This window comes from Thamnophis elegans, chromosome 4, assembly GCF_009769535.1.
Source record: "Thamnophis elegans isolate rThaEle1 chromosome 4, rThaEle1.pri, whole genome shotgun sequence".
Taxonomy (NCBI): Eukaryota; Metazoa; Chordata; class Lepidosauria; order Squamata; family Colubridae; genus Thamnophis; species Thamnophis elegans.
In genome coordinates, this window is record NC_045544.1 from 138,378,537 (window position 1) to 138,402,843 (window position 24,307).

Sequence of the window (24,307 nt, forward strand, 5' to 3'; positions counted from 1 at the left end):
AACTCCCTTTGATCTTCCCCACTGCTCCATGCCTCAGCGCCTCCTGGTGGCCAACCAGCCTCTCTGGTCCCTGCTCTGAATCTGAACCCTGCCCAGGGTCCTCCACATCTTCCATAGCCGACTCATAGGGGTCCTCGCTATCGGAGTCTATCGGCAGCTCCAACGGCTCTGCTGGGCCACAACAGCGACTGTTTGAAGTTACAACGGCACTGAAAAATGCGACTTATGACCGTTTTTCATACGTACGACTTTTGCAACATCCCCATGGCCACATGTTCAAAATTCAGGCTCTTGGCAACTGTCTCATATTTATGACGGTCACAGGGCCCCAGGTGATCCCTTTTGACACGTGGGGAAGGCAGATTCACTTAACAGCCATGTTACTACCTTAACAACTGCAGTGATTCACTTAGCAACTGTGGGCAGAAAGGTCGTAAAATGGGCCCAAACTCACTTAACAATGGTGTTGCTTAGCAATGGAAATTTTTTGCTTCATTATGGTCATAAGATGAGGACAAACTGCACTGTTGGCCTTTAACCCCATTTTTATTCCTTTTTATCCTCCCTTAATTTTGAGTTTTGACTTTTTTTTTTTTTAATTTTGGAAACTTCATCGAATCCTTTAAAAAAAAAACCTAGAAATTTGCAAGGACTGTGTATTTTAACTACTGGGAGGTTTTTTTTTGTTTTTTTTCCGGAAACTTCATTAAAATCCTTTTTTTTAAAAAAAAAGCAAAACCCAAAAACCTGCAGAGATTTCGCAGCTGTCACAAGCTGAGCGTGACTCAAACATGCATATGGTGCCTGTTAAATCAATTCCGATGTTCTTTTTTTTTTTAAGGAAGGGGGGGAGAAAAAAAAAGGAAACCACCCCTCTCCATCCACCCCCAAATCTAGGAGGGTGTATTAGCACCAAACCTCATTACCAGGCTTCCCACCCACCCCCCATCTGGCATTTCTGCTTTTTTTTCCCCCCTTGCAAACTCAATTGAAAGGAGACCAGCAAAAGGTACTAAGCCTCAATTTAACTGACAAAAGACACAGGGTGGCTATTTGAATTGGGAAATTGTTCCCACTTTACAGCGGGAGGGGGGGAATCCACACCCCCTTCTGCTCTTTTAAGCAGCCCGCAGGGAAGGAAATCTGCAGAAGGCAGCTGTTGGATGGGGAGATGAGATTACGGGAGAGGGAGAATTAAGGCCCCCCTTGCCAATCAAACTGCCTTCCTATCATCTAATTTTTGAGCTAAATTTAGTAGGCAGGCTGGCCCCAGGAAAAAGGACCTCTGGCTGGGAATGTGTAAAAAAAAAAAGGAAATTGCTTAGAACATAGTATATCACCGCTGGAAGGGCCCTTGGAGGTCTTCTAGTCCATCCCCCTGCTCAAGCATGAAAACTAATGCCATTCCAGTCATTCCAAATTCCCCATCCAGCAGGCTTTAAGAGGGGTGGACTTCCACTCCAGGAAATCCCCAGCCAGCATGCTTTAAAAGACAGTTTGACTTCAACTCCCAGAATTCCCCAGCCAGCATGCTTTAAAAGACGGTTGGACTTCAACTCCCAGAATCCCCCAGCCAGCCTGCTTTAAAAGACGGTTGGACTTCAACTCCCAGAATTCCCCAGCCAGCATGCTTTAAAAGATGGTTGGACTTCAACTCCCAGAATTCCCCAGCCAGCACGCTGGTTGGGGAATTCTGGGAGTTGAAGTCCACCCACTTTAATATTGTGAAGTCGAGCTTCTGTTTCTCATTCCCAAGATCCCCCATGTCTTTCTTGGTGGTGGGGAGGAGAGCTAACCTTTTCCCCTGGCCCAGGTATAGGTGTGATCCATCTTGCTGCCCCGGAGCTCCAGCGATGACGGTTCCGGGCGAGGAGGAGGTGGCCGAAGGTGGATTTCCTTGGGTTTTCTGCCGCTGGTTTCTTTTAATGGCAAGATGCATTTGGGGAGGCCTTTAAAAAACCAGGCTCCGGATCGCTTCCAGACCTAAGGAAGACATTTAAAAAAAGAGAGAGAGAGAAGGGAGTTCAGTGTTGAGGAATGCTCCTTTGTTTTTATTTATTTTTCACTTTATTTAATATTCATTTCATAGTCATCCAGGCTTGCAAAATTAATGTCAGCCTTCCCACATTGGAGCACACGTAACAAGTTGAGATCATTCTACTTCACTGTTAAAGCTACGTTTGCAGAATCTTGCAAAACTGTTGTGTATAGGTTAATCGGGATTAAAATTAGGGAAAGTCAACTTTTTTTGTTAGCCGCATCCCTGAAGCATTTTGTAATGATGATTAGAATAGAATAGAATAGCAATTAGAATGGAACAGAAAGGAATGGAAATGGGAATGGGAATGGGGATGGAAATAGAAGAGAAGAGAAGAGAAGGGAAGGGAAGGGAAGAGAAGAGAAGGGAAGGGAAGGGAGGGGAAGGGAGGGGAAGGGAATAGAAGGGAAGGGATGGGAATAGAAGAGAAGGGATGGGAATAGAAGAGAAGAGAAGGGATGGGAAGAGAAGGGAAGGTATGGGAAGAGAAGAGAAGAGAAGGGATGGGAATAGAAGAGAAGAGAAGAGAAGGGAAGGGAGGGGAAGGGAATAGAAGGGAAGGGATGGGAATAGAAGAGAAGAGAAGGGAAGGGATGGGAATAGAAGAGAAGAGAAGGGATGGGAAGAGAAGGGAAGGGAAGAGAAGGGAAGGGATGGGAATAGAAGAGAAGAGAAGAGAAGGGAAGGGATGGGAAGAGAAGGGAAGGGATGGGAAGAGAAGGGAAGGGAAGGGAATAGAAGAGAAGGGAAGGGATGGGAATAAAAGAGAAGGGAAGGGATGGGAATAGAAGAGAAGGGAAGGGATGGGAATAGAAGAGAAGAGAAGGGAAGGGATGAGAAGAGAAGAGAAGGGAAGGGAAGGGAAGAGAAGGGAAGGGAAGGGAAGGGAGGGGAAGGGAAGAGAAGGGAAGGAATGGGAATAGAAGGGAAGGGAAGGGATGGGAATAGAAGGGAAGGGAAGGGATGGGAATAGAAGGGAAGGGAAGGGATGGGAATAGAAGAGAAGAGAAGAGAAGGGAAGGGAAGGGAAGGGATGGGAATTGAAGAGAAGGGAAGGGATGGGAAGAGAAGAGAAGGGAAGGGAAGGAAGAGAAGAGAGCCATTAAAAATGGAACATAAAGGAATAGGAATGGGAATAGAATAGAATAGAATAGAATAGAATAACAGAGTTGGAAGGGACCTGGGAGGTCTCCTAGTCCAGCTCCCTGCCTAGGCAGGAAACCCTATACCATTTCAGACAAAGGGCTATCCAACATCATTAATTAATAATGTTATTATTTAATGTTGTTCCTTAACAACTTAATATTGTTCCGTAACGACTGCGGCAAGAAAGGTCATTGAACGGGGCAAAGATCACTTCACATCTGTCTCGCTTAGCCACAGAGATGTCGGGCTCCATTGTGGTCATAAGTCGAGGACTAGCCGTAAATGCATTTTGTAGCAAGCCAAGGGAGAAATGTTCTGGACATGCGGCTGAAAAGACATCCAAGCCAAGAGAAAAGTAATTTTCAGTTAAAACGAGGGTCAAAACCTGGCGGATGATAAGAGGACACGAGAACTGGGCCTCATCTTCACCCCGTCCACTTCTGGCGAGCACGCACTTTTCCTTCCAATTTAGATTTTAATACAGAGATTGGGGGGGAGGAAGGGAACTTATTAAAAACATATTTTTAATCTATACAGCCTGGCAGAAAGGGAAGAGCAGTTGTCGCAGAAAGGAAGGCGAAACCCTGGAACTCAATTTAATTTCTGCCCGCCGGCAAAAGCTCATCAAAAACTCAACGAGATCCTCGGAGGGCACACTTTAAACACATGCACGCACACAAAATGCCTTACACCTATGGAAACCTTGCCAGATAAGACATTTTTCTCCCCCATGCGAGAAACTTATTTTGCCATCCTGGAAAAATAAAATAAAATGTGAGTTGGTGCTCAACGGATTAGAACAAGCTGAATTCCTTCGCGGAGATATTTTTACTTTAAAAATTGGACAAGAAAAGAGAGCATGGAGAAATATAGCTGATATCATGGTAAGAAACCACGATTGGAGGCAGATCATTTTTATTAGTATTCAATCCTCAAAGGATCCGAGACCAGGGTGTGTTGTACACACTTTGGGGACTCCAAACGTGGCAAATTTAAGACTTGTGGACATCAACTCCCAGAAATCCTCAGCCAGCTATGGGATTAGCTTCTGGGAGTAGAAATCCACACATATATGGCTGCCTGAGGGATTCTGGGAGTAGAAGTCCATTCAGAGCTGGCTGAGGGATTCTGGGAGTAGAAGTCCACTCATAGCTGCCTGAGGAATTCTGGGAGTAGAAGTCCACACATATATGGCTGGCTGAGGGATTCTGGGAATTGAAGTCCACTCATATATGGCTGGCTGAGGGATTCTGGGAGTAGAAGTCCACTCATATATGGCTGTCTGAGGGATTCTGGGAGTAGAGGTCCACTCATATATGGCTGGCTGAGGGATTCTGGGAATAGAAGTCCACTCATATATGGCTGTCTGAGGGATTCTGGGAATAGAAGTCCACACATATATGGCTGGCTGAGGGATTCTGGGAATAGAAGTCCACTCATATATGGCTGGCTGAGGGATTCTGGGAGTTGAAGTCCACTCATATATGGCTGGCTGAGGGATTCTGGGAGTAGAAGTCCACTTATATATGGCTCGCTGAGGGATTCTGGGAGTAGAAGTCCACTTACATATGGCTGGCTGAGGGATTCTGGGAGTAGAGTTCCACTCACAGATTATGTTGTCCCACAATTCTGGGAGTGGAATTCTGCCCATCTTTAAAGAGCCAAGGTTGAAAAACTGATCAAAATAATCTCCACCGACACACAGCAAACGAAGATAATCCCCCACCAGCAACAATTATCAGCAGAACTGTGGTCCCATCGCACCACTCACCTCTCTCTGCTCGCTGCAGATCTTACAGAACCAAATGGGCCGTTTGTGGGCACCCGGCGTTTCTATGCCACACTTCGTGCAAACTTTCTGCAGAGAAAGAGAGAAAAATCAACCAATCCAAAACCTGATGACACCAGTGGGTGGGTGGGCGGGACGTGGGGTAGGAGACATCAATCTCTAAAATTGACGCAAAGGAAGAAGTTGAAAGCTATAAATATGAATTCCCCCCAAAAAAAATATTCCCCCCCCCCAAGTTTCCAGGTGGTCCTCGACTTACGACCACGATCCAGCCCAAAATGTCCGTTGCTAAGCAAGGCAGTGGTGGAGTGAGTTTTCCCCCGTTTTAACAAGCCATCTTGACGCCGTTGTTAAGCGAATCCCTGCACTTGTTAAGTGAATCGCGTGGTCCTTAAGCAAATCTGGATTCTCCGGCAGAAGCCTGCAGGGAACGTTGCGAAAGGAGATCAGGTGACTTCCCCCCCCACCTCCCAGGATGCTACAGCCGTCATAAATATGAACCAGCTGCCAAGTGTCTGAGTTTTGATCACGTGACCATTTGGATGCTGCCGTGGTCGTAAGTCTGAAACGCAGCCATACGTTTTTTTTGTTTTTTTTTTACAGGGATGCTGTAAGTTTGAATGGTCATTAAACTTTCCAAGCTGCCTTGGTTAACAGCGGAAAATTGGCGTTCAATCGTTGTCGTATTTCGAGGACTACTGTATTGCTTTCTTAACTTCAGATCTGAAGTTTCCTTCTACATATTGGAACATAGACCCCAAAACATTTTCCCACAATGCACCTGAGGTACCCTCTAGCGAAGGATTTAACTTCTTTTTACCACTGGTTTGCACCCCGCGTGCACGCAGCTTCCGCACATGCTCCTGGCCTTCCATGCATTTGCTTTGCTTGCGCGCGTGTTCTGACCCCCCTCGTTCCACACCAAAGCACACTCCGAGCCAAAGATAAGTTACGGCATTTAATTAACAGACAGACAGGTCCTTGGCAGCAAACTGGCACAGACAAGCTTGGGCAGCAATAAACACAGATAAGGCTTGGCAGCAATCCAGCCTGCCAAGCTTCTAACAAGGTTCTCTGACATTCGATCCTGTGTTGACTTCTGCAAAGAGGGACGCATGCACAAGTAGTCTTTTTTATAGTCTGGAGAGGAGCCTAATGACCACCAGCTGAGTGCAATTACCTCCTGTAACTGCGCAACTGTTCCTGACGCCTATTAGCTCTTCGATGCCGTGCATCCAGGAACAACTCACTGCTGGCTTCCAGCTCACTCTCCCTTGTCTCCTCCCCACTGGTCCAAGGCTCAGGTGCCTCCTGGTGGCCAACCAGCCTCTCTGCGCCCTGCTCAGAGTCGGAACCCTGTCCAAGGTCCTCCACATTCTCCAGAGTCGACTCATAGGGCCCCTCGCTGTCGGAGTCTGGTGGCAGCTCCAACGGCTCCTGCTGGGCCACAACACGCGTGTGACTTCCACACATGCACCCAGCCTCAAAGGCATGGCTATATAGGACGGCATAGCACCAGGGTGGTTGGGAAGACCTTCCTCAAATCTCTGCTACCAGCTGAAAAAGGGGTTGGGGTTTGGGATCCTGCTCCAACCGGTACGATTGGAACGGGCCCAGCGGCATCCACATGGACATGCACAGCACGCGGATGCGTCTTAGCGCCTCTGCGAGCCTCCGCGACGCTCCAGCTGCTCAGCGGAGCATCGCGCAGGTGCTGTACCCGCTGTGCGCGGAGGCATTGAAGACTTAAACAACCGGTAAGGAGCTCGGGCAGCTGGGTGGGCCCTGCGAAGCACCATACCAGAACTGTATCCGATGCTGCAGGCAGGGTCCGGTACACTAGTACCGGGGCGTACCACCTGCAACCCATCACTGGACTGAATGCCACCTCTGGTATTCTCTCTCAAGACCTTTGTGAGATATTCAAAAATAGGCAGTCCTCAACTTACAATTGTTCATTTAGTGACAACTACACGGCAATTTAAAAAAGTGATTTACGGTCGTTTTTCACACTTACGACCATTGCAGCATTCCCCATGATCAGGTGATTTACATTCGGATGCTTGGAAACCAACTCACATTTATGACCGTTGTAGTGTCCTGGGGGGGGGGGGTCACATGATTCCCCCGTTGTGATCTTCTGACGAGCAAAGCCAATGGGGCAGCCGGATTCATTTTAGCAACCGGGTTACTCACTGAACGACTGCAGTGATTCACTTAACAACAAACACGGTGAGAAAAGCGGTGAAATGGGGCAAAACTGACTTAACAAATTTTTCGCTTAGCAACGTAACATCAATCTTGGGCTCAATTGGGGTCATACGTGGAGGGCTACCCGTATAGGATTCACAGTCACAGACCTCATCTGGCTTGGAGAGCTGCCAGGCTGAGATCTGCAAAACTTGGCAAGGAGTCTCGGAGAGTCACGAACGAATTAAGCGAACTAATGTTCTCCTGCAAACTCCACTCCCCTTTCGCTCCTCTTTTATTCCCTCTGGGAGGGGCCATTCACCGTCCACCTGTGGTCTTACTCCCAAGTCGACCCCTGTTGTTTAGCTCTTCCCTTCATCTGGCAGCTGTGCGTATGCGCACCCTGGGAACAGGCTCCAGCTGTTCTTCTGCCTCACTGATGTCTGACTCTGAAGGCAGATGATAACTGGCATACGACCCTGGCCCCCTTTCTGCCTCCGATACAGAGCCCTCGTCCGAGCCTTCCCCAGACTCCAGGACTGGCCCAGGTTCCTCCCCAACCCTCCTCACTGTCAGACTCTGCTGCCAGCTCTGAACCCAGAAAGTCCAGGAAAAACTACTTTTGGGACAAACATGACCCGGATGATTGAGAATCTCCCATAGACACACACATTAAAATATAAATTTCAATCACGCGCAATCGGATTATGGCCAGAACGAACCACCGAGGCAATGTTAGCCTTAGCGGGCCCGTCTCTTCCCCTCTTCGGATTTCAAGACCAGCCAGCAAAAAAATAAAATAAAATAAAATAAAATAAAGACAGCCGTTGTTTTTCCCAGCCATCTGGAGAAGGCGAACCAGCCCGCAGGGGCAAAGCAATCCATAAAGATTTCAAAAGAGCTGCGAGGCCCCGAACAGAAGGAATCAAATCAAATGGAGGGCTCCATCAAAAGAGAATGTTTTTTAAAAAAATCAATTCCACATGGCCATCTCCTTTCCACGGCCCCGGTAAATTAATGCCGGCAGCCGTATCCGCGGCAGGCACAGAGAGAGGATGCTGAACCAGCCACAGGAGGTTGAAAAGAGTCAGCCTATAGAGTTGAATAGAGTTGAAGCCGGAACTGTTTCTCCTGGGTATTTTTGATGGGAAAATGGGGGGTAAAATTACAATACCTAACATTACATATATTAATACAATACAATAGCAGAGTTGGAAGGGACCTTGGAGGTCTTCTAGTCCAACCCCCTGCCTAGGCAGGAAACCCTATACCGTTCCAGACAAATGGCTAGCCAACATCTTCTTAAAGACTTCCAGTGTTGGGGCATTCACAACTTCTGGGGGCAACTTCTGTTCCACTATTTTATTCTATTTTGTTATTGTTATTATATTTTCTATCTTCTATTCCATATTTATTCTATGCTACTATTCTATTCTTATTCTATTTAATTATTCTATTCAATTTTCTATTCAATGTTCTATTCTATTCTATTCTATACAATAACAGAGTTGGAAGGGACCTTGGAGGTCTTCTAGTCCAACCCCCTGCCTAGGCAGGAAACCCTATACTGTTCCAGACAAATGGGAGGAAGGTCACACTTCCATTGGGTATGGCTAGCTGATGAGAGCTAAATAGCTTGAAATAGATCTATACTAGTCTCCCTTTATTTATTTATCAGCACAAACATAACATACATACATACATACATACATACATACATATATATATACACACATACATACACACACACACACACACACACACACACACACACACACATGTGTGTGTGTCCTCTTCTTCGGCACCCAAATTCCAGTTTTCTAAGTTTTCTAATTTTGCTCATTATCTCGGTGAAAAATACGATCGGGCTAAATTGCATTTGACACCAAGCCTTTCCCCTTGTGGAGCTTATAAAATTGGCAAATCCATTAACGTGCTTTTCCTTTTGTCATTACTTATAAACACACAAACACACACACACACACACACACACAGAGTATTTTTTTTAAAAAAAAACCTTGCCATATCACCCAGGAAACAGGTTTTTTTTTGCCTTCCCATTCAGAAAGGCCGAGACAGAGAAGAATAAATAAATATAAACTGATAAATAACATTTCAGCCGAGATTATTGACGGTTAATTAAAATACCAATTTTTTTTTAAATAGAAAGCCTGGGGAATTTCTCAAAAATGTTAATTTTAACAGTTCAAAGGGAGGGCCAAGAATAATTAGAAGGCCGTTAATCTATAGCCTAAATTAACTGCAGAAGGCTTTGATTGATATCGTTTGTCAGAAGGTGGGAGGGGAGGAGCAGGAAGAGGCATAGGAGAACAGCCAGACGACCAGCTCATCCACCTGTTGGGACTACAAATCCCATCCCTCCACAACTGCAGGGAACTACAGGTAGCCTTCGACTTGCAAGCCATTTGTTTAGGGACAATTTAATGTTACGACGGCACTTCGAAAAAGTGACTTATTGCTGTTTTTTTCACACTTAACGACCCCTGCAGCACCTCCATGGAGCAAAATTCAGAGGCTTGGCAACTGACTCATATTTATGACGGTCGCAGTGCACGTGATCCCCTTTTTGCGACCTTCTGACAATAAACGTCTATGGGGAAGCCGGATTTACTTTAACAGCCGGGATTGCCAACTTATCAACTGATTCTCTTAACAGCTGTGGCAAGGATGGTCGCAAAATGGGGCAAAAGTCCCTTAACAGCTGTCTGCCTCAGCAACCGAAATTATGGTCGCAAAGTTGAGGACTACCTGTACTGCAACAGTTAAGTGCAAAAAAAATCACGTCGCCTTTCTTGTTGCCGTTGCAAGTTCAGTCACTAAACGAAAGGTTGTAAGCCAAGGACTTACCTGTGTTAAGTGTCGTGGCCCGCCAGTGGCCAGCGGAACTACCAGTAAATTCGGCCAGAGAGGAGGTTGGGGAGGAACCTGGGCCAGTTCTGGAATCTGGGGAAGGCTCGGAGGAGGGCTCTGTGTCAGAGGCAGAGAGGGGGCCAGAGCCATATGCCAGTTATCAGCTGCCTTCGGAGTCAGACATTGGTGAGGCAGAAGAACAGCTGGAGCCTGTTCCCAGTGTGTGCATGCACAGAGTTGCCAGACGAAGGGAACAGCTAAAGAAGAGGGGTCGACTAGGGAGTAAGGCCACAGGTGGACGGTGAATGGCCCCTCCCAGAGGAAATAAAAGAGGAGCGAAAGGGGAGTGGAGTTTGCAGGAGGCAATTAGTTCACTTCATTGGTTCCTGACTCTCTGAGGCTCCTTGCCAAGTTCTGCAGAGATCGGCCTGGCAGCTCTCCAAGTCAGATGAGGTCTGTGACTGTAAATCCTCCCTCGAAAGACTTTTCTTGATGTGAATGAGCAGAATTCACAATTAATAAAAGGGGTTTTTCTCGGGACCAGGAGTTTGCTTCAGGCTCCTGATCAGAACATTAAGATAAGAAGAAGCAGATCGGTATCAATTGCAAAAAATAAAAATAAAAAATTCCCGAAGCACATTTCCAAAGTCGCCCAAGCAAAAAGTTTCCAAAAAACACCTCAAATATTTTTCTAGGTGATACCTGAAGCCAGTGAGTGGGGTGGGTGGGGGGGAGGGTTTTTTTGTTTTTTTTACCTTTTTGCAGTCTTGGCAAAATACCGCCGTGCTCCCCCAAAACCCCAGGCCTTCCCCGCAGAGCAGGCACTGGGACGATCCGTTCCCCAGGACATTTTTCTGCATGTTCTCCAGCCGTTCCACCAGGCGCCTGCAAGGCAGAGAGACTTCGTCAAAACAGGCGCCGAACGCGGCCGCCAAATCGAAACGAAGGGCCCGAAATTCCTCGGCATTCCCCCGCTGGGATTCTAAGAGAGGACTTTCGTTCAGATTAGAGATTGTTAACAGAGTTGGAAGGGACCTTGTAGGTCATCTAGTCCAACCCCACGCCCAAGCAGAGACCCTACAGCATTTCTGACAGAGGGCAGTCCAGTCTATTCTTGAAAGCTCCCAGTGGTGTGTGGAAATACCATCCCCAAGAAAACATGAACTGGGATCTGAAAGAGACACCTATAACAATAGAAAAAGGAAGGGAAGAAGGAAGGAAAGGAGGGGAGGAAGGAAGTAGAGAATGGAGGGACGAAGGAAAGGAAAGGAGTGGAGGGTAGAAGAGAGAGGAAGAGAAGGAGAGAAAGTAGGAGAGGAAGAAGAAGTGTGGAGGAGAGGTAAGGGAAGAAGAAAGAGGTAAGGGAAGGTGGGTAGAAGGGAGAGGAAAAGAAGAAGAGGAGGGAGGAAGAGAAAGAAAGAGAAGGAGAGAAGGTAGGAAGGAGAAGAAAAAGGGTAGGAGTAGGGAAGAGGTAAGGGAAGGAAGAAAGGGATGGAGACGAGGAAGGAAGGAAGTAGAGAAGGAAGGGAGGGAGAAAAGGAAAGAAAGAGAAACTTCTGTATTGTTCTTACTGTCAGAAAGTTCCTCCTTGTTACTAGGTTGAATCTCTCCTTGATCAGTTTCCATCCATTCATCCTTGTCTGGCCTTCGGATGCTTTGGAGAATAGCTGGACCCCTTTCTCTCTGTGATAGCCCTTCAAATTTTGGAAGGCTGTTATCCTGTCTCCCCTGGTCCTTCTCTTCCCTAGACTGGCCAGGCCCAGTTCCTGCAACCGTTCATCGTATGTTTGAGCCTCCAGTCCCCTCATCATCCTGGTTGCTCTTCTCTGCACTCTTTCTAGAGTCTCAACATATTTTTTATAGTGTGGCGACCAAAACTGGATGCAGTTTTTCTAGGTGTGATCTTACTAAGGCTTCATAGAGTGGTGTTAGTACCTCCCTTGATCTTGATTGTATCCCTCTGTTAATGCAGTCTCGGATTGCATTGGTGGTGTTTTTTTTCTATGGCTGTTCGGTAAGCCCTGCGAGGTCGTCCACTCAAAACTGCACACCCAGGATTGCTAACACTATCCTGATTGTGAGATTGCGTGGACAGAGTCTCATAGATCTGAATATACAAGGTAATCCTTGACTTACGACCACAATTGTGGCCAAAATATCTACAGGTGGTCCTCAACTAACTTACAATCTTGCTCAGCAAAGCCAATCGATCCAGGGATGGGGGACCACAAAGAAATCCCAGAGATATAGTCATTACTCGAAAATTAAAAGAAGGAAAAAAAGGGGAAATCTCAGGAAACAATAGTTACTCCTCGACTTACAACCGTTCTTTTAATGACGGTTCAAAGTTACAACGGCACTAAAAAAAGTGACTGAGGGCCGTTTTTTACACTTACGACCATTGCAGTTTCCCCATGGTCATGTGATTGAAATTCAGATGCTTGGCCACCCACTCACATTTCTGCCGATTGCAGTATCCCAGAATAACCCTGTTATTCTGTTAATTATTTATTTAAACTGTCTATCGTACTTTCTTTTGTGCTGTGTTACATTCACTCACTTTTTTTTTAAAGCATTTTTCCATGAGTGTTTTTTCTTCCTTGTCTTTGACAACGTATATCTTTTTATCCTAATTATCTTTGTTTTGTTTTCTTTGACAATCTTTATCCCAATTATCCCGGCTTTGTTTTCCCTTTTTTGTCATTGTTTTAAAAGCAATTATAGAAGGGGGTAGGAAAGAGGGAGGGAAGGAGGGAGGGAAGCAAGGAGGGAGGGAAGGAGGGAAGGAAGGAGAGAAGGAGAGAAGAAAGGAGGGAAGGAAGGAGGGAAGGAAGGAGGGAACGTAGGAGAGAAGGAAGGGGGGAAGGAAGGAGGAAAGGAAGGGGGAAAGGAAGGAGAGAAGGAGAAAAGAAAGGAGGGAAGGAAGGAAGGAGAGAAGGAGGGAAGGGGAAGGAGGGAGGGAAGGAAGGGGAGTAGGAGAGAAGAAACGAGGGAAGGAAAGAGGGAGGGAGGGAAGAAGAAGTAGGACCGTTGTAAGATAAGATGGATCTATGGGATGATAAAAAAGCAATCTTCAAGTATATTGTCAACAGTAGGGAAAAATTGTTATAAATACATATTATTAATAACAGTTATGAGATCATATAATTGTGAATGTATATATGAAATTGATAAAATAAAATAAAAAAAATAATTTTTTTAAAAACCACAGTCCTTCCTGTTGTGGCCTGGCAGGAGCCGTTGGGAGCTGCCACCAGACTCCGACAGCGAGGGGCCCTATGAGTCGGCTCTGGAGGATGTGGAGGACCCTGGACAGGGTTCCGACTCCGAGCAGGGCGCAGAGAGACTGGTTGGGCACCAGGAGGCGCCTGAGCCTTGGACCAGTGGGGAGGAGACAAGGGAGAGTGATCCAGGCAACCAACAGTGAGTTGTTCCTGGATGTACGCCATCGAAGAGCTACTAGGCGTCAGGAACAATTATGCAATTACAGGAGGTGATTGTACTCAGCTAGTGGTCATTAGGCTCCTCTCCAGACTATAAAAGGGGCTGCTTATGCCACGCCCTTCTTGCAGAAGTCAACGCTTGGACTAAAGAGAAACGAACTTGGCAGGCTGAATTGCTGCCATGGTTTGTCGGCCTTGCTGCCAAGGTCCTTATCTGTTTGTTTACTTGGCTTTCAGCCACCGAGATTCTGGTCTTGTTATTAAAGGACATTCCATTTTACGCTTGTCTCGGCTTTCGTTACTGGACGGAGGAGGGGGTCAGAACACCTTCCTAACCCAGGCAAAGTAAGGCTGCAGCAAATAAGCATCTGTCTTCCTTCTCCAAGTCACACAGGCGTGTGCAACCTTACAACGGCTTTAAGCACCATCGGTGAATGTGCAACGCTTTACGGCTTACTTCTCTCCCAGGTCACAGCTAATAATCTCTGCTACTTTCCTCAAATCCCTTCTGCCCGATTTAATGCCACCGACCTTGAAAGTTAAAAGGTTTGCAAATCCTTTAGCAGACAGATAAAAGAGATAAATAGCTTTCATCCAAAGACCCAGACAATGACAAAAGTTATGAGTGACTGGATTTTTTTTAAAAAAAAAAAGGTGTTTTTTTTTTCAATTCCAGCTAGGAAAACAGTGGCAATGGACTCGGCCCACCACGAAATTCAAAGTCACTTTATCCTCGGACCAAAACACAATTTCTCAGGAACTTAAGAAAGGAGAGAAGAGGTTGTAATTCTTTTTTGGAACTGCCATCCCAGCTGCAATTTTTTTTTAAAGGTTCAAAGAATGCAGAGCATTAACCCAGCTGAACACTGCGGGATTATTATCTCAATTATTTCCAGAAGGTGGAAAACCGGCTTACAAAATCGACCCTAGCCATTTATCTTTCAACCAGACAAGCTGATGACCTGTTGGCTCATCCATTAAAAGGATGATGTGACTAGAATGAACAGTTAGAGTTCTAGCTGGTTTGTGTGTGTGGGTGTGGGTGTGCGTGTATCTATGTATAAGTTTGTGCATCTATGTACATACATTTTGTGTGTGTGTGTGTGTGTGTGTGTGTGTGTGTGTATGTATATGTATATATTGTGTCACAACCCCTGGTATGCCCAAATATGGGAGGGAGCATACTGCTTCCCTTTTCTGTCTATCGACTCACTCTGGGAGCCATCCAGGCAGAAAGCCCTTTTTTTTAATGTTGCCTTTGTTACATTTGTGTTGCAATTGTGCTGATAAATTTATTTGTGCCTTTATTTATTTATCAGCACAATTGCAACACTATATATATATATATATATATATATATATATATATATATATATATATATATATATATATATATATATATATATATATAGCTGATAAAGGAGGAGAACCTTGTGGCTTAATGGCTAACACAACTGCCTAATATGTAATACAGCACAGGTTCAAATCCCAGTAAGGGTATGGCTAGCTGATGAGAGCTAAATAGCTTGAAATAGATCTATGCTAGTCTCCCTTTATTTATTTATCAGCACAAAAGCCACACACACACACACACACAAACACACACACACAGTATGCAGATAGATAGATAGAAAGATAGATAGATAAATAGATAGATATGTATGTAAAGGTAAAGGTTTCCCTCGCACATGACTCTAGCGGGCGGTGCTCATCTCCGTTTCAAAGCCGAAGAAGCCAGCGCTGTCCAAAGACGTCTCCGTGGTCATGTGGCCGGTATGACTAAATGCCGAAGGCGCACGGAACGCTGTTACCTTCCCACCAAAGGTGGTTCCTATTTTTCTACTTGCATTTTTAACGTGCTTTCGAACTGCTAGGTTAGCAGAAGCTGGGACAAGTCATGGGAGCTCCCTCCGTTACGCAGGATTCAAGCTGCCCAACTGCCGACCTTTCTGATCAACAAGCTCACCGTCTTAGTCACTGAACCACCACGTCCCTTTTAGATAGATAGATAGATCGATTGATCAATCAATCGATCGATCCATAGCTGGATAGCTAGTTAGCTAAGATCTGTTTGTATTTGTATATAGGAGTGGCTTGCGGTGCTTCTGCCAGCGCACTTGGGCCGGCACAGGTGCCTCCGAAATGAGTGACATTGAGATGGCCACGCCCAGCCCGGACCCCGGCGGTCAAACAGAACCCCAGGGGTGGGTTGCTAATCCCGTTCCAACTGGTTCGGTTGGTACGGGGCCGGCGGCGTCCTCGTGCACGCGCGCAGTTCACGTATGCATCTTAGCGCCTGCGCGATGCTCCAGCTGCTCGCGGAGACTCGCGCAGGCACTTTATGTGCCATCCAGCTGCTCGCGGAGAATCGCGCAGGCGCTGTATGTGCCATGCGCCTGCGTGGAAGCGCAGAAGCCTTCAAAGACCGGTAAGGAGTGCGGGCGGGTGGGTGGGCCCTTCGCCGTTCCCGGAAGTTACTTACTTCCGGGTTCGCCGATCAACCGGTTCGCGGGGACCGCCACGAACCGGTTGAAACCCACCCCTGCAGAACCCCGATGTGGCCCTCAATTAAATCGAGTTTGACACCCCTGATATAGATGATAGATAGATGGATGGATGGATGAATAGGCAGAGATAGAGGAAGAGACAGAGACAGACAGGCGTCAGTAAGTAGATAGTGATAGGTAGGTAGGTAGGTAGGTAGGTAGGTAGGTAGGTAGGCAGGCAGGCAGGCAGGCAAGCAGGCAGGGATAGAGAGATGAGATGAACAGCTAGATAGATGGATAGATGACGATGCAGGAATGGATGAATGAGAGATGGAAGGAATAGTAGATAGATAGATAGATAGATAGATAGATAGATAGATAGATAGATAGATAGATAGATAGATAGATAGATGGAAAGATAAATGGAAAGATAATGATAAATGATAGAGATATAGAAAGATATAGGGGATGGATGGATGGATGGATGGATGGATGGATGAACAGGCAGAGATAGAGAGAGGGAGGAAGAGAGGGAGAGAAAAAGAGAGTTAGAAAGAGAGAGAGAAAAAGAGAGAGTTAGAAAGAGAGAGGGAGGAAGGGAGAGAGAGAGAGAGAGGAGATAGACAGACAGACAAATACCCAATTCTCTTCTGCTCAATGATGTCCAGCTTCTCGGCTCTTCGGATGACCGCCAGAATGACCTCCATTTCTTTCGAATCCAGAGCTTGCATCTTCCTCTGACGGTCCGTTTGGTAAGTGTGCACCGACCAGCCGGTGTGAAGCCTGCAAAGGAAGCAAACCAGTTTTGATTATATATATTTTTCCAGCCAATCGGTGGTTTCTGATCAGAGGTGGGTTCCTACCAGTTCGCACCTATTCGGTAGAACCGGTTCGTCAAATCTACCGAACCGGTTAGAAGAGATTCCACCAGTGGACCCGGAAAACAGGCCACACCTACAGAAGAAGTTCCAAAATGTTTTGAAACCCACCACTGGTCCTTGGATATGATTATTCTACACTCTCATGCTCATATTTATAAAACTCAGTTCTCTGTGAAAGGTAAGGATGACTTCTGCGTTTGTGGTGCAATCAGAACATTGCGTGTGTTGAAGTTGTATCAACGCAAACCAAAGATGCCTTTTAAAAAACAAGTTTACATCATATTCTTATGCATGCCAGTGCTGCGTGTGATGCAATTTAAGGTGGTTCTGACAAGTGTCGTCAGCATCTTCATATCCGGTCACATGGGCAGCAAGCCACTCCCATCCGGTCACATGGGCGGCAAGCCACTCCCACAAAGGAGGCCACACCCACAGAGTAGGTTCGAACAATTTTTGAAATCCACCACTGTTTCTGATTCTTTAAAAGCAGCGTTTGCATACCTAAACGCTTGCTTGCGTGGAATTTTATTTTTATGACCATTTTTAGGGTTCTCAAGAAGAGTTTGGACAGCCATTTGTCTAGAATGGGATGGTGTCTCCTGCTTGAGCAGGGGGTTGGACTAGAAGACCTCCAAGGTCCCCTCCAACTCTGCTATTCTATTAAAACCACTGCAGCATTCCCAATTATGGTTACATCATCAAAATTCAGACGGTGGACAACTGGCATGTACTTATGATAGTTGCGGGGTGGCCCGCCAGTGGCCAGCGGAGTTGGTGGCAGATTCGGACAGTGAGGAGGTTGGGGAGGAACACGGGCCAGTCCTGGAGTCTGGGGAAGGCTCTGATGAGGGATCTGTGTCAGAGGCAGAGAGGGGGCTGAAGCCGTCTGGCAGTGATTAGGTGCCTAAAGAACCAGACACCAGTGAGGCAGAAGAACAGCTGGAGCCTGTTCCCAGGGTGCGCATGCGCAGAGCTGCCAGAAGAAAAGAACAACTCAGAAATCAGGGTCGACTTGGGAGTAAAGCCTCAGGTGGACGGTGAATGGCCCCTCCCAGAGGAAATAAAAGGGGAGCGAAAGGGCAGTGGAGTTTGCAGGAGACAATTAGTTCGCTTAATTGGTTCGTGACTCTCTGAGGCTCCTTGCCAAGTTTTGCAGAGATCGGCCTGGCAGCTCTCCAAGCCAGATAAGGTCTGTGACCGTAAATCCTCCCTTGAAAGACTTTGCTGGATGTGAAGGAGCAGAATTCACAGTCAATTTTTGCAGCAAACAATTCCTTCGTTCGGTCGTTAGATTCATTTCAGGAGTGTGAAGATCTGTCCGTGAATCTCAGAGACTCTGTGCCCAGCCTTTCCTGGCACAGCACCTCCTTTGGAAAATATTTACATGGCAGCTTTCCAAGATAGATAAGGTCTGTGGTCCTAAATATTCCTCTGAAAGACTGTTTGCCAGGCCTTGGCTGAATGTGAATGAGAGGGATTCACATTCGTTGAATAAAAGGGGTTTTATAGGGAACAGGAATCTGTCTCGTGCTTTTTGGGGAAGCCTCAGTCAGAATAAGTTGCAATGCCTGGAATCATGTGATCCCCTTTTGCGACCTTCTGACAAGCAAAGCCAGATTCACTTAATGACTGTGGCAAAAAGGTCATAAAATGGGGCGAAACTCACTTTAAAAACTCACTTAGCAGGGGATATTTTGGGCTCAATTGTTGTCATAACTCGAGGACTCCCCACCAGACCGTCTCCATCATCACATCTTATAATTATCTAGGTGCTACAAGCAAGATTGAGCACGATTCCATAAAGGAATAAGAAAAATTCCCAATTATGATCATGATTGATTAAAAGGATGGGGGGAAAAAATTACGTATCCACCTACTTGGCACGGAGGGCCAGGTGTCGGTCATTGGGGCATACCCACTGGTCATTCCCATTGCCAAAAATGGTTTCCGCCATGGATCGGTCAGCCCTGGGCCTGCAGAAAGTAGTCAAACCTGCAGAGAGAGAGAGAGAAAGAGAGAAAGGAACTATTTTGGAGAAAAAGTGAATGAACTTCCTTCCGGGTTGTGTGTTGGGCTATTTTTCGCCCTCCGGAGGCTTCAGGAGGCTTCCCTGAAGCCTCCAGAGAGCCAAAAACAGCCCGACACACAAACCGGAAGTTCATTCTCTACTAAGCAAGACAGTAGTTGAGTTTTGACCCCTTTTTCGACCTTTCTGCTACAGTTGCTAAGTGAATCGTTGCAATGGTTAAGTTAGTAACATGGTTGTTAAGCTGTTAAGATACAGCCTTTTGTGCCTTAAAATGACTTCTACTGTACAGGACAGTGGAGTTGCCATGGTAATGGCTTCACAATACTCCACAAGGGGGCTCTCTCTGGTAAGGGTTAGGGTTAGGGTTCCAACATTAATCTAACTAATGTTTCTAATTTCTAATCCAACATTAGAAATTACGTTTGGTCCGGAGTTCGGACATTTTCCTCCTATAAATAAATACCCGGGGAACGCCAGGTTATCGGCTAGTTTTTGATAAAGAAAAAGGCAAACATGATTCAAAAGCCAGTTTTCCTGCCTCTTCCAAATGGTCAAGGCCGGTTTCTGCCCAACTGCCTCACCTGAGCAGTAATCGGAAAATACAAATCGCTTGTCCTTGGCCCCTTTTGCAGACAGGAAATAGCATATTTTCCAGTCGATTCTGTTCCCAGGGTGAAAAAGGCTCCATTCTGGCCGTCGGAAGGAGGGGAGGGGATCTCAGCCTATGATTCCCAGCACCAATTGTGCACCCCTCCATCACACAGGACCAAAACAGGGGGACTGAGCTACTTACAAAATTTAGAATTTAAAACAAATCTGGCAACTTTAAGATGGGTGGTCTTCCACTCCCAGAATCCCCCAGCCATCATGCTTTAAAATTGGTGGACTTCCACTCCCAGAATTCCCCAGCCAGAATGCTTTAAGAGGGGAGGACTTCCACTGCCAGAATCCCCCAGCCAGAATGCTTCAAGATGGATGGACTTCCACTCCCAGAATCCCCCAGCCATCATGCTTTAAGAGGGGTGGACTTCCACTCCCAGAATCCCCCAGCCATCATGCTTTAAGAGGGGTGGACTTCCACTCCCAGAATCCCCCAGCCATCATGCTTTAAGAGGGGTGGACTTCCACTCCCAGAATCCCCCAGCCATCATGCTTTAAGAGGGGAGGACTTCCACTCCCAGAATCCCCCAGCCATCATGCTTTAAGAGGGGAGGACTTCCACTCCCAGAATCCCCCAGCCATCATGCTTTAAGAGGGGAGGACTTCCACTCCCAGAATCCCCCAGCCATCATGCTTTAAGAGGGGAGGACTTCCACTCCCAGAATCCCCCAGCCAGAATGCTTTAAGGTGGGTGGACTTCCACTCCCAGAATTCCCCAGCCAGCATGCTTTAAGGTGGGTGGACTTCCACTCCCAGAATTCCCCAGCCAGCATGCTTTAAGAGGGGAGGACTTCAACTCCCAGAATCCCCCAGCAATCATGCTTTAAGAGGGGAGGACTTCCACTCCCAGAATCCCCCAGCCATCATGCTTTAAGATGGACTTCCACTCCCAGAATCCCCCGGCCATCATGCTTTAAGAGGGGAGGACTTCCACTCCCAAAATCCCCCAGCCAGCATGCTTTGAATCTCAGAATTCCCTAGGCCGCATACGTTAGGAAACACTGGCCAAAACCTACAAGAGTAAGGACAGACTAACTTCCCAACTCATCTTAGCTGTCGTAGCAAGGGACAATGGAGGGGAGGAAGCCTTCCATTTCGAATTCAGTGCCCAGCTTATTTCCCTTAAAAAGCCCTCTGCCCGTGGAAAACAAAATTGCACAAAGATGTAGTCCTCATGAGAGTGCAGTGCAGGCTTTAGAGGGTTAGATGGTTTCATCTTGAGGGAGAAACTGGCAGAATTCTTCACAGCTTCTTATTACTGTCATTATTTTACCACCAATTTTACCACTGTAAGCTGCCCAGTGTGGTTGAGATAGGTGGCATATAAATATGTGTGTGTGTGTGTGTGTGTGTGTGTGTGTGTGTACGTGTTTGTGTGTTCCAGCATAACTCTGGAACGCCTCGAGCACTTTCAACCAAAACTTGGTACACAGATGACTTACTCTCTGCAAACAAATACTGTGGAGGTAAGATACCCGTAACACCCCTCGGATGTGTGTGTGTCCGTTTGTGTGTGTGCGCGCTTGTGGGTTCCAGCTTACTCTGGAACCGCCTGAGCCACTGAAATGAAAAGGGACTGAATTATATCTGTAGTGTCAAGTCACCGTACTTTTGACAGTGATCGTGTGTATTTTGGATTCAGGTTCTGACAAGATACAGCCTTTTGTGCCCTAAAATGGCTTCTACTGTACAGCACAGTGGAGTTGCCATGGTAACGGCTTCGCAGTACTCCACAAGGGGGCTCCCCCTAATACAGGGTTGGGATAAATACATGCCCGGCCTACACCGGATTATCAGCTAGTTTAATAAACCAATGTGTGTTGTGGCCTGCTTGGTCACCAACGTCCCATGGGGCTCATCTTTCTCAGCAAATATCCCTCCTCCTAAACATGACCACTCCTCAAAATGGCTTCTTTTTTCATGGGAGCCTTTCAAGGCCTTCTCACCCTGCCATTGCCCTTTTATTCCCAAAGGATGCGTAGGCAGAGACCTTCTTGGAAATAAACAGGATGCCGAGGGATGGAATTTAGCAAGCCAACTTCCTTTGGCGTTTAAACTCAAAGGGAAGTTAGTAGAAAGGGAGGTCAGAATAAAGGAGCCGTTGACCTTTATTTTTGGAATAAAAGCAAGAGAGGCTTGCAAAGGAGACACGCCAGCCAGAAAATCAAGAAGCTTTAGTCGCGCAGCAGAGAATGGGGACCATCAAATTAATTTTGCATGGTTCGTTTCTGTCCCGCATTGGTGCAGAATGTATTGGTTTTGTGATATTAAACCTCCGGTCTTTGACTGGGGAGACCTTATAATTCTCATTGTTGGAATATCTTTTGCTCTTTGCAGCCGGTGACAAAAGGGAGGGAGGGAGGGAGGGAAAAGGAAAAGAGGAGGACAGGAAGGAAGGAAGGAAAAATATAGAAAAAGAAAAGAAAGAAGGAAGGAAGTAGGAAAGAAAGAATATAAAAAGAAGGAAAAGAAAAGAAAGAAAAAAGAAAAGAAAGAAAAGAAAAAGGATGAAAGAAAAAAGAAAGAATGGAGGAACCAAAAAAAGAAAGAAAAGAAAAAGGAGGGAGGGAGAGAAAGAAAGAAAGCAGGAATGGAAGGAAGGGAGAAAGGAAGAAAGAAGGAAAGAAAGAATAAAAAGGGAGGGAGGTAGGGAGAGAAAGAAAGAGAAACAAAAGAAAAGGGAGGGAGGGAAAGAAAGAAGGGGAAAGCAGGAATGGAAGGAAGGGAGAAAGAAAGAAAGAAGGAAAGAAAGAAAGAATAAAAAGGGAGGGAGGGAGAGAAAGAAAGAAAGAAAGAGAAACAAAAGAAAAGGGAGGGAGGGAGAGAAAGTAGGAAAGGAAGGGAGAAAGAAAAAAGGAAAGAAAAAAGGGAGGAAGAGAGAGAAAGAAAGAAAGAAAGAAAGAAAGAAAGAAAGAAGGGAAGGAAGGGCAAGAATGTAAGGAAGAAATGAAAAAAGAAAGGAACGGGGAGGGAGGGATTTGAAATAGGGAGAAGGAAAGAAGGAAAGGAAGAGAGGGAGGTCAGAAAGAAAGAAGAGTAAATATGGAGAAAGGAGGGAGGGAGTCAGGTAAGCTGATATAAAATGGAAAACTTGAATCCATCCAAGGTAAAGTCCAGGCCTGGTTTTGCACCTACCCACCCCAGCTTCCTTGCCAATACCTGGGTAACTATGATTATGCCAGGAAGTAACCATGGCAACCTGGACAAACAAGCCCTGGTTGCTAGGAAGAGGCCAGGGCAATAAGCAGCCAGGAGATTAGGGGTGAAGGACCAGACATTTCTCTCCCCCTCTACCCCTCACCCACAAGAAATGGCACCTCCTGGTGCTTGGACTGCGATTCCCAGAATTCCCATGGGATGGAAAGCTAGGGATTCTGGGAGTTGCAGTCCCAAAGGCTCACTTTCAGAAGTATAGCTCTATGGAAAACAACATGCTCACTGGAACAAAACCCGGCACCGGCATTTTTATTCCTTCTCTCCACTGGCTTTACATGACAACAGCCTCCCCCCCCCCCCCCCCCCCGCCACCTAGTCCTGAACGCATTTGATTTTATAATTTACTAGCTGATAACCTGGCATAGCCCAAGTATGTATTTATCCCAATCCTGTATTAGAGGGAGCCCCCTGGTGGAGTACTCGAAGCCATTGCAACTCCACTGTGCTGTACAGTAGAAGCCATTTTAAGGCGCAACAGGCTGTATCTTGAAAGAACTTGAATCCAAAATGCACACTATCACTCTCAAAAGTACGGTGACGTGACACTATAGATATACTGCATTTTTCGGAGTATAAGAGGCACCTTTTTTCCTCAAAAAAAAAAAAAAAAGGCTGAAAATCTGTCATACATCGAATACAGCATTTTTTTGCCTCCCAAAGCCCCCCCCCCCCTTTCACCAAAATGGCCGTGCATACCCTTATGGAGGCTTTCAGAGAGATCCTGGGGGCTGGGGAGGACAGAAATGAGCAAAAAACGGGCCATTTTTTGCTCGTTTTGGGGGGGGGGGCAGGAGCATTCAGCAAGCCCCCCCAAGGCTATTTAAGCCTTTTTAAAATAAAACAAAAGGGCCCGCTTTTGCGAAAAACGGGCTGTTTTTGGGAGGTTTGCAGAGTGCAAAAACTTTTTTTTCCACTTTTGGAAAGTTCTTTAACTGATTGGTGAAAATTAGATTGATCAAGTGCTGTGCCAGCAGAAACGAAGTCTTAAGTGCTGCAGATTGTCAGCGATTTCTTCTCCAGCACATGGATAAATACACCTGGAAACATCTACTTACCTACCTACACACTCTCTCCCTACTGTATTTCTCTCTCTCCATCCATCTAGCAACCTACCTACTCTCTCCCTGCCTACCTATCTACTGTATTTCTCTCCCTCTCTATATATTTCTCTCTCTCTATCCCTCTACCTACCAACTTACCTACTCTCTCTCCCCCTACCTATCTACTGTATTTCTCTCTTTCTATTTCTCTATCCCTCTACCTACCTACACACTCTCCCTCCCTCCCTATTGTATTTCTCTATCTCTCTAACTCTCTCTTTCTCTCTATTTATCTACCTACCTACCCACTCTCTCCCTCTCTCCCTCCCTCCCTACTATATTTCTCTCTCTCTCTATCCTATCTACCTACTTACCCACTCTCTCTCCCTACCTACCTACTGTATTTCTCTCTCTCTCTTCCTTCTACCTACCCACTTTCACTCCCTCCCTCCCTACCTACTGCATTTCTCTCTCTCTCTATCCCTTTATCTACCTGCCTACCTACCTAACTACTTTCT

General features: G+C 46.3%; 1 protein-coding gene across 1 annotated transcript in view; it reads right to left on the reverse strand.

Annotated features, from left to right (window-relative positions):
* RPH3AL (rabphilin 3A like (without C2 domains)) overlaps window positions 1-24,307 on the reverse strand; it is a 39,832-nt gene that overhangs the window by 10,727 nt on the left and 4,798 nt on the right. Inside the window, exons 2-6 of the mRNA XM_032217083.1 lie at window positions 18,722-18,836; window positions 16,603-16,746; window positions 10,790-10,919; window positions 4,956-5,042; window positions 1,797-1,983 (exon numbers count right to left, since the gene is read on the reverse strand). Of these exons, the coding sequence (XP_032072974.1) occupies window positions 1,797-1,983; window positions 4,956-5,042; window positions 10,790-10,919; window positions 16,603-16,746; window positions 18,722-18,798 (625 nt within the window). The 5' untranslated portion in view covers window positions 18,799-18,836. The remainder of the gene's footprint in view (window positions 1-1,796; window positions 1,984-4,955; window positions 5,043-10,789; window positions 10,920-16,602; window positions 16,747-18,721; window positions 18,837-24,307) is intronic.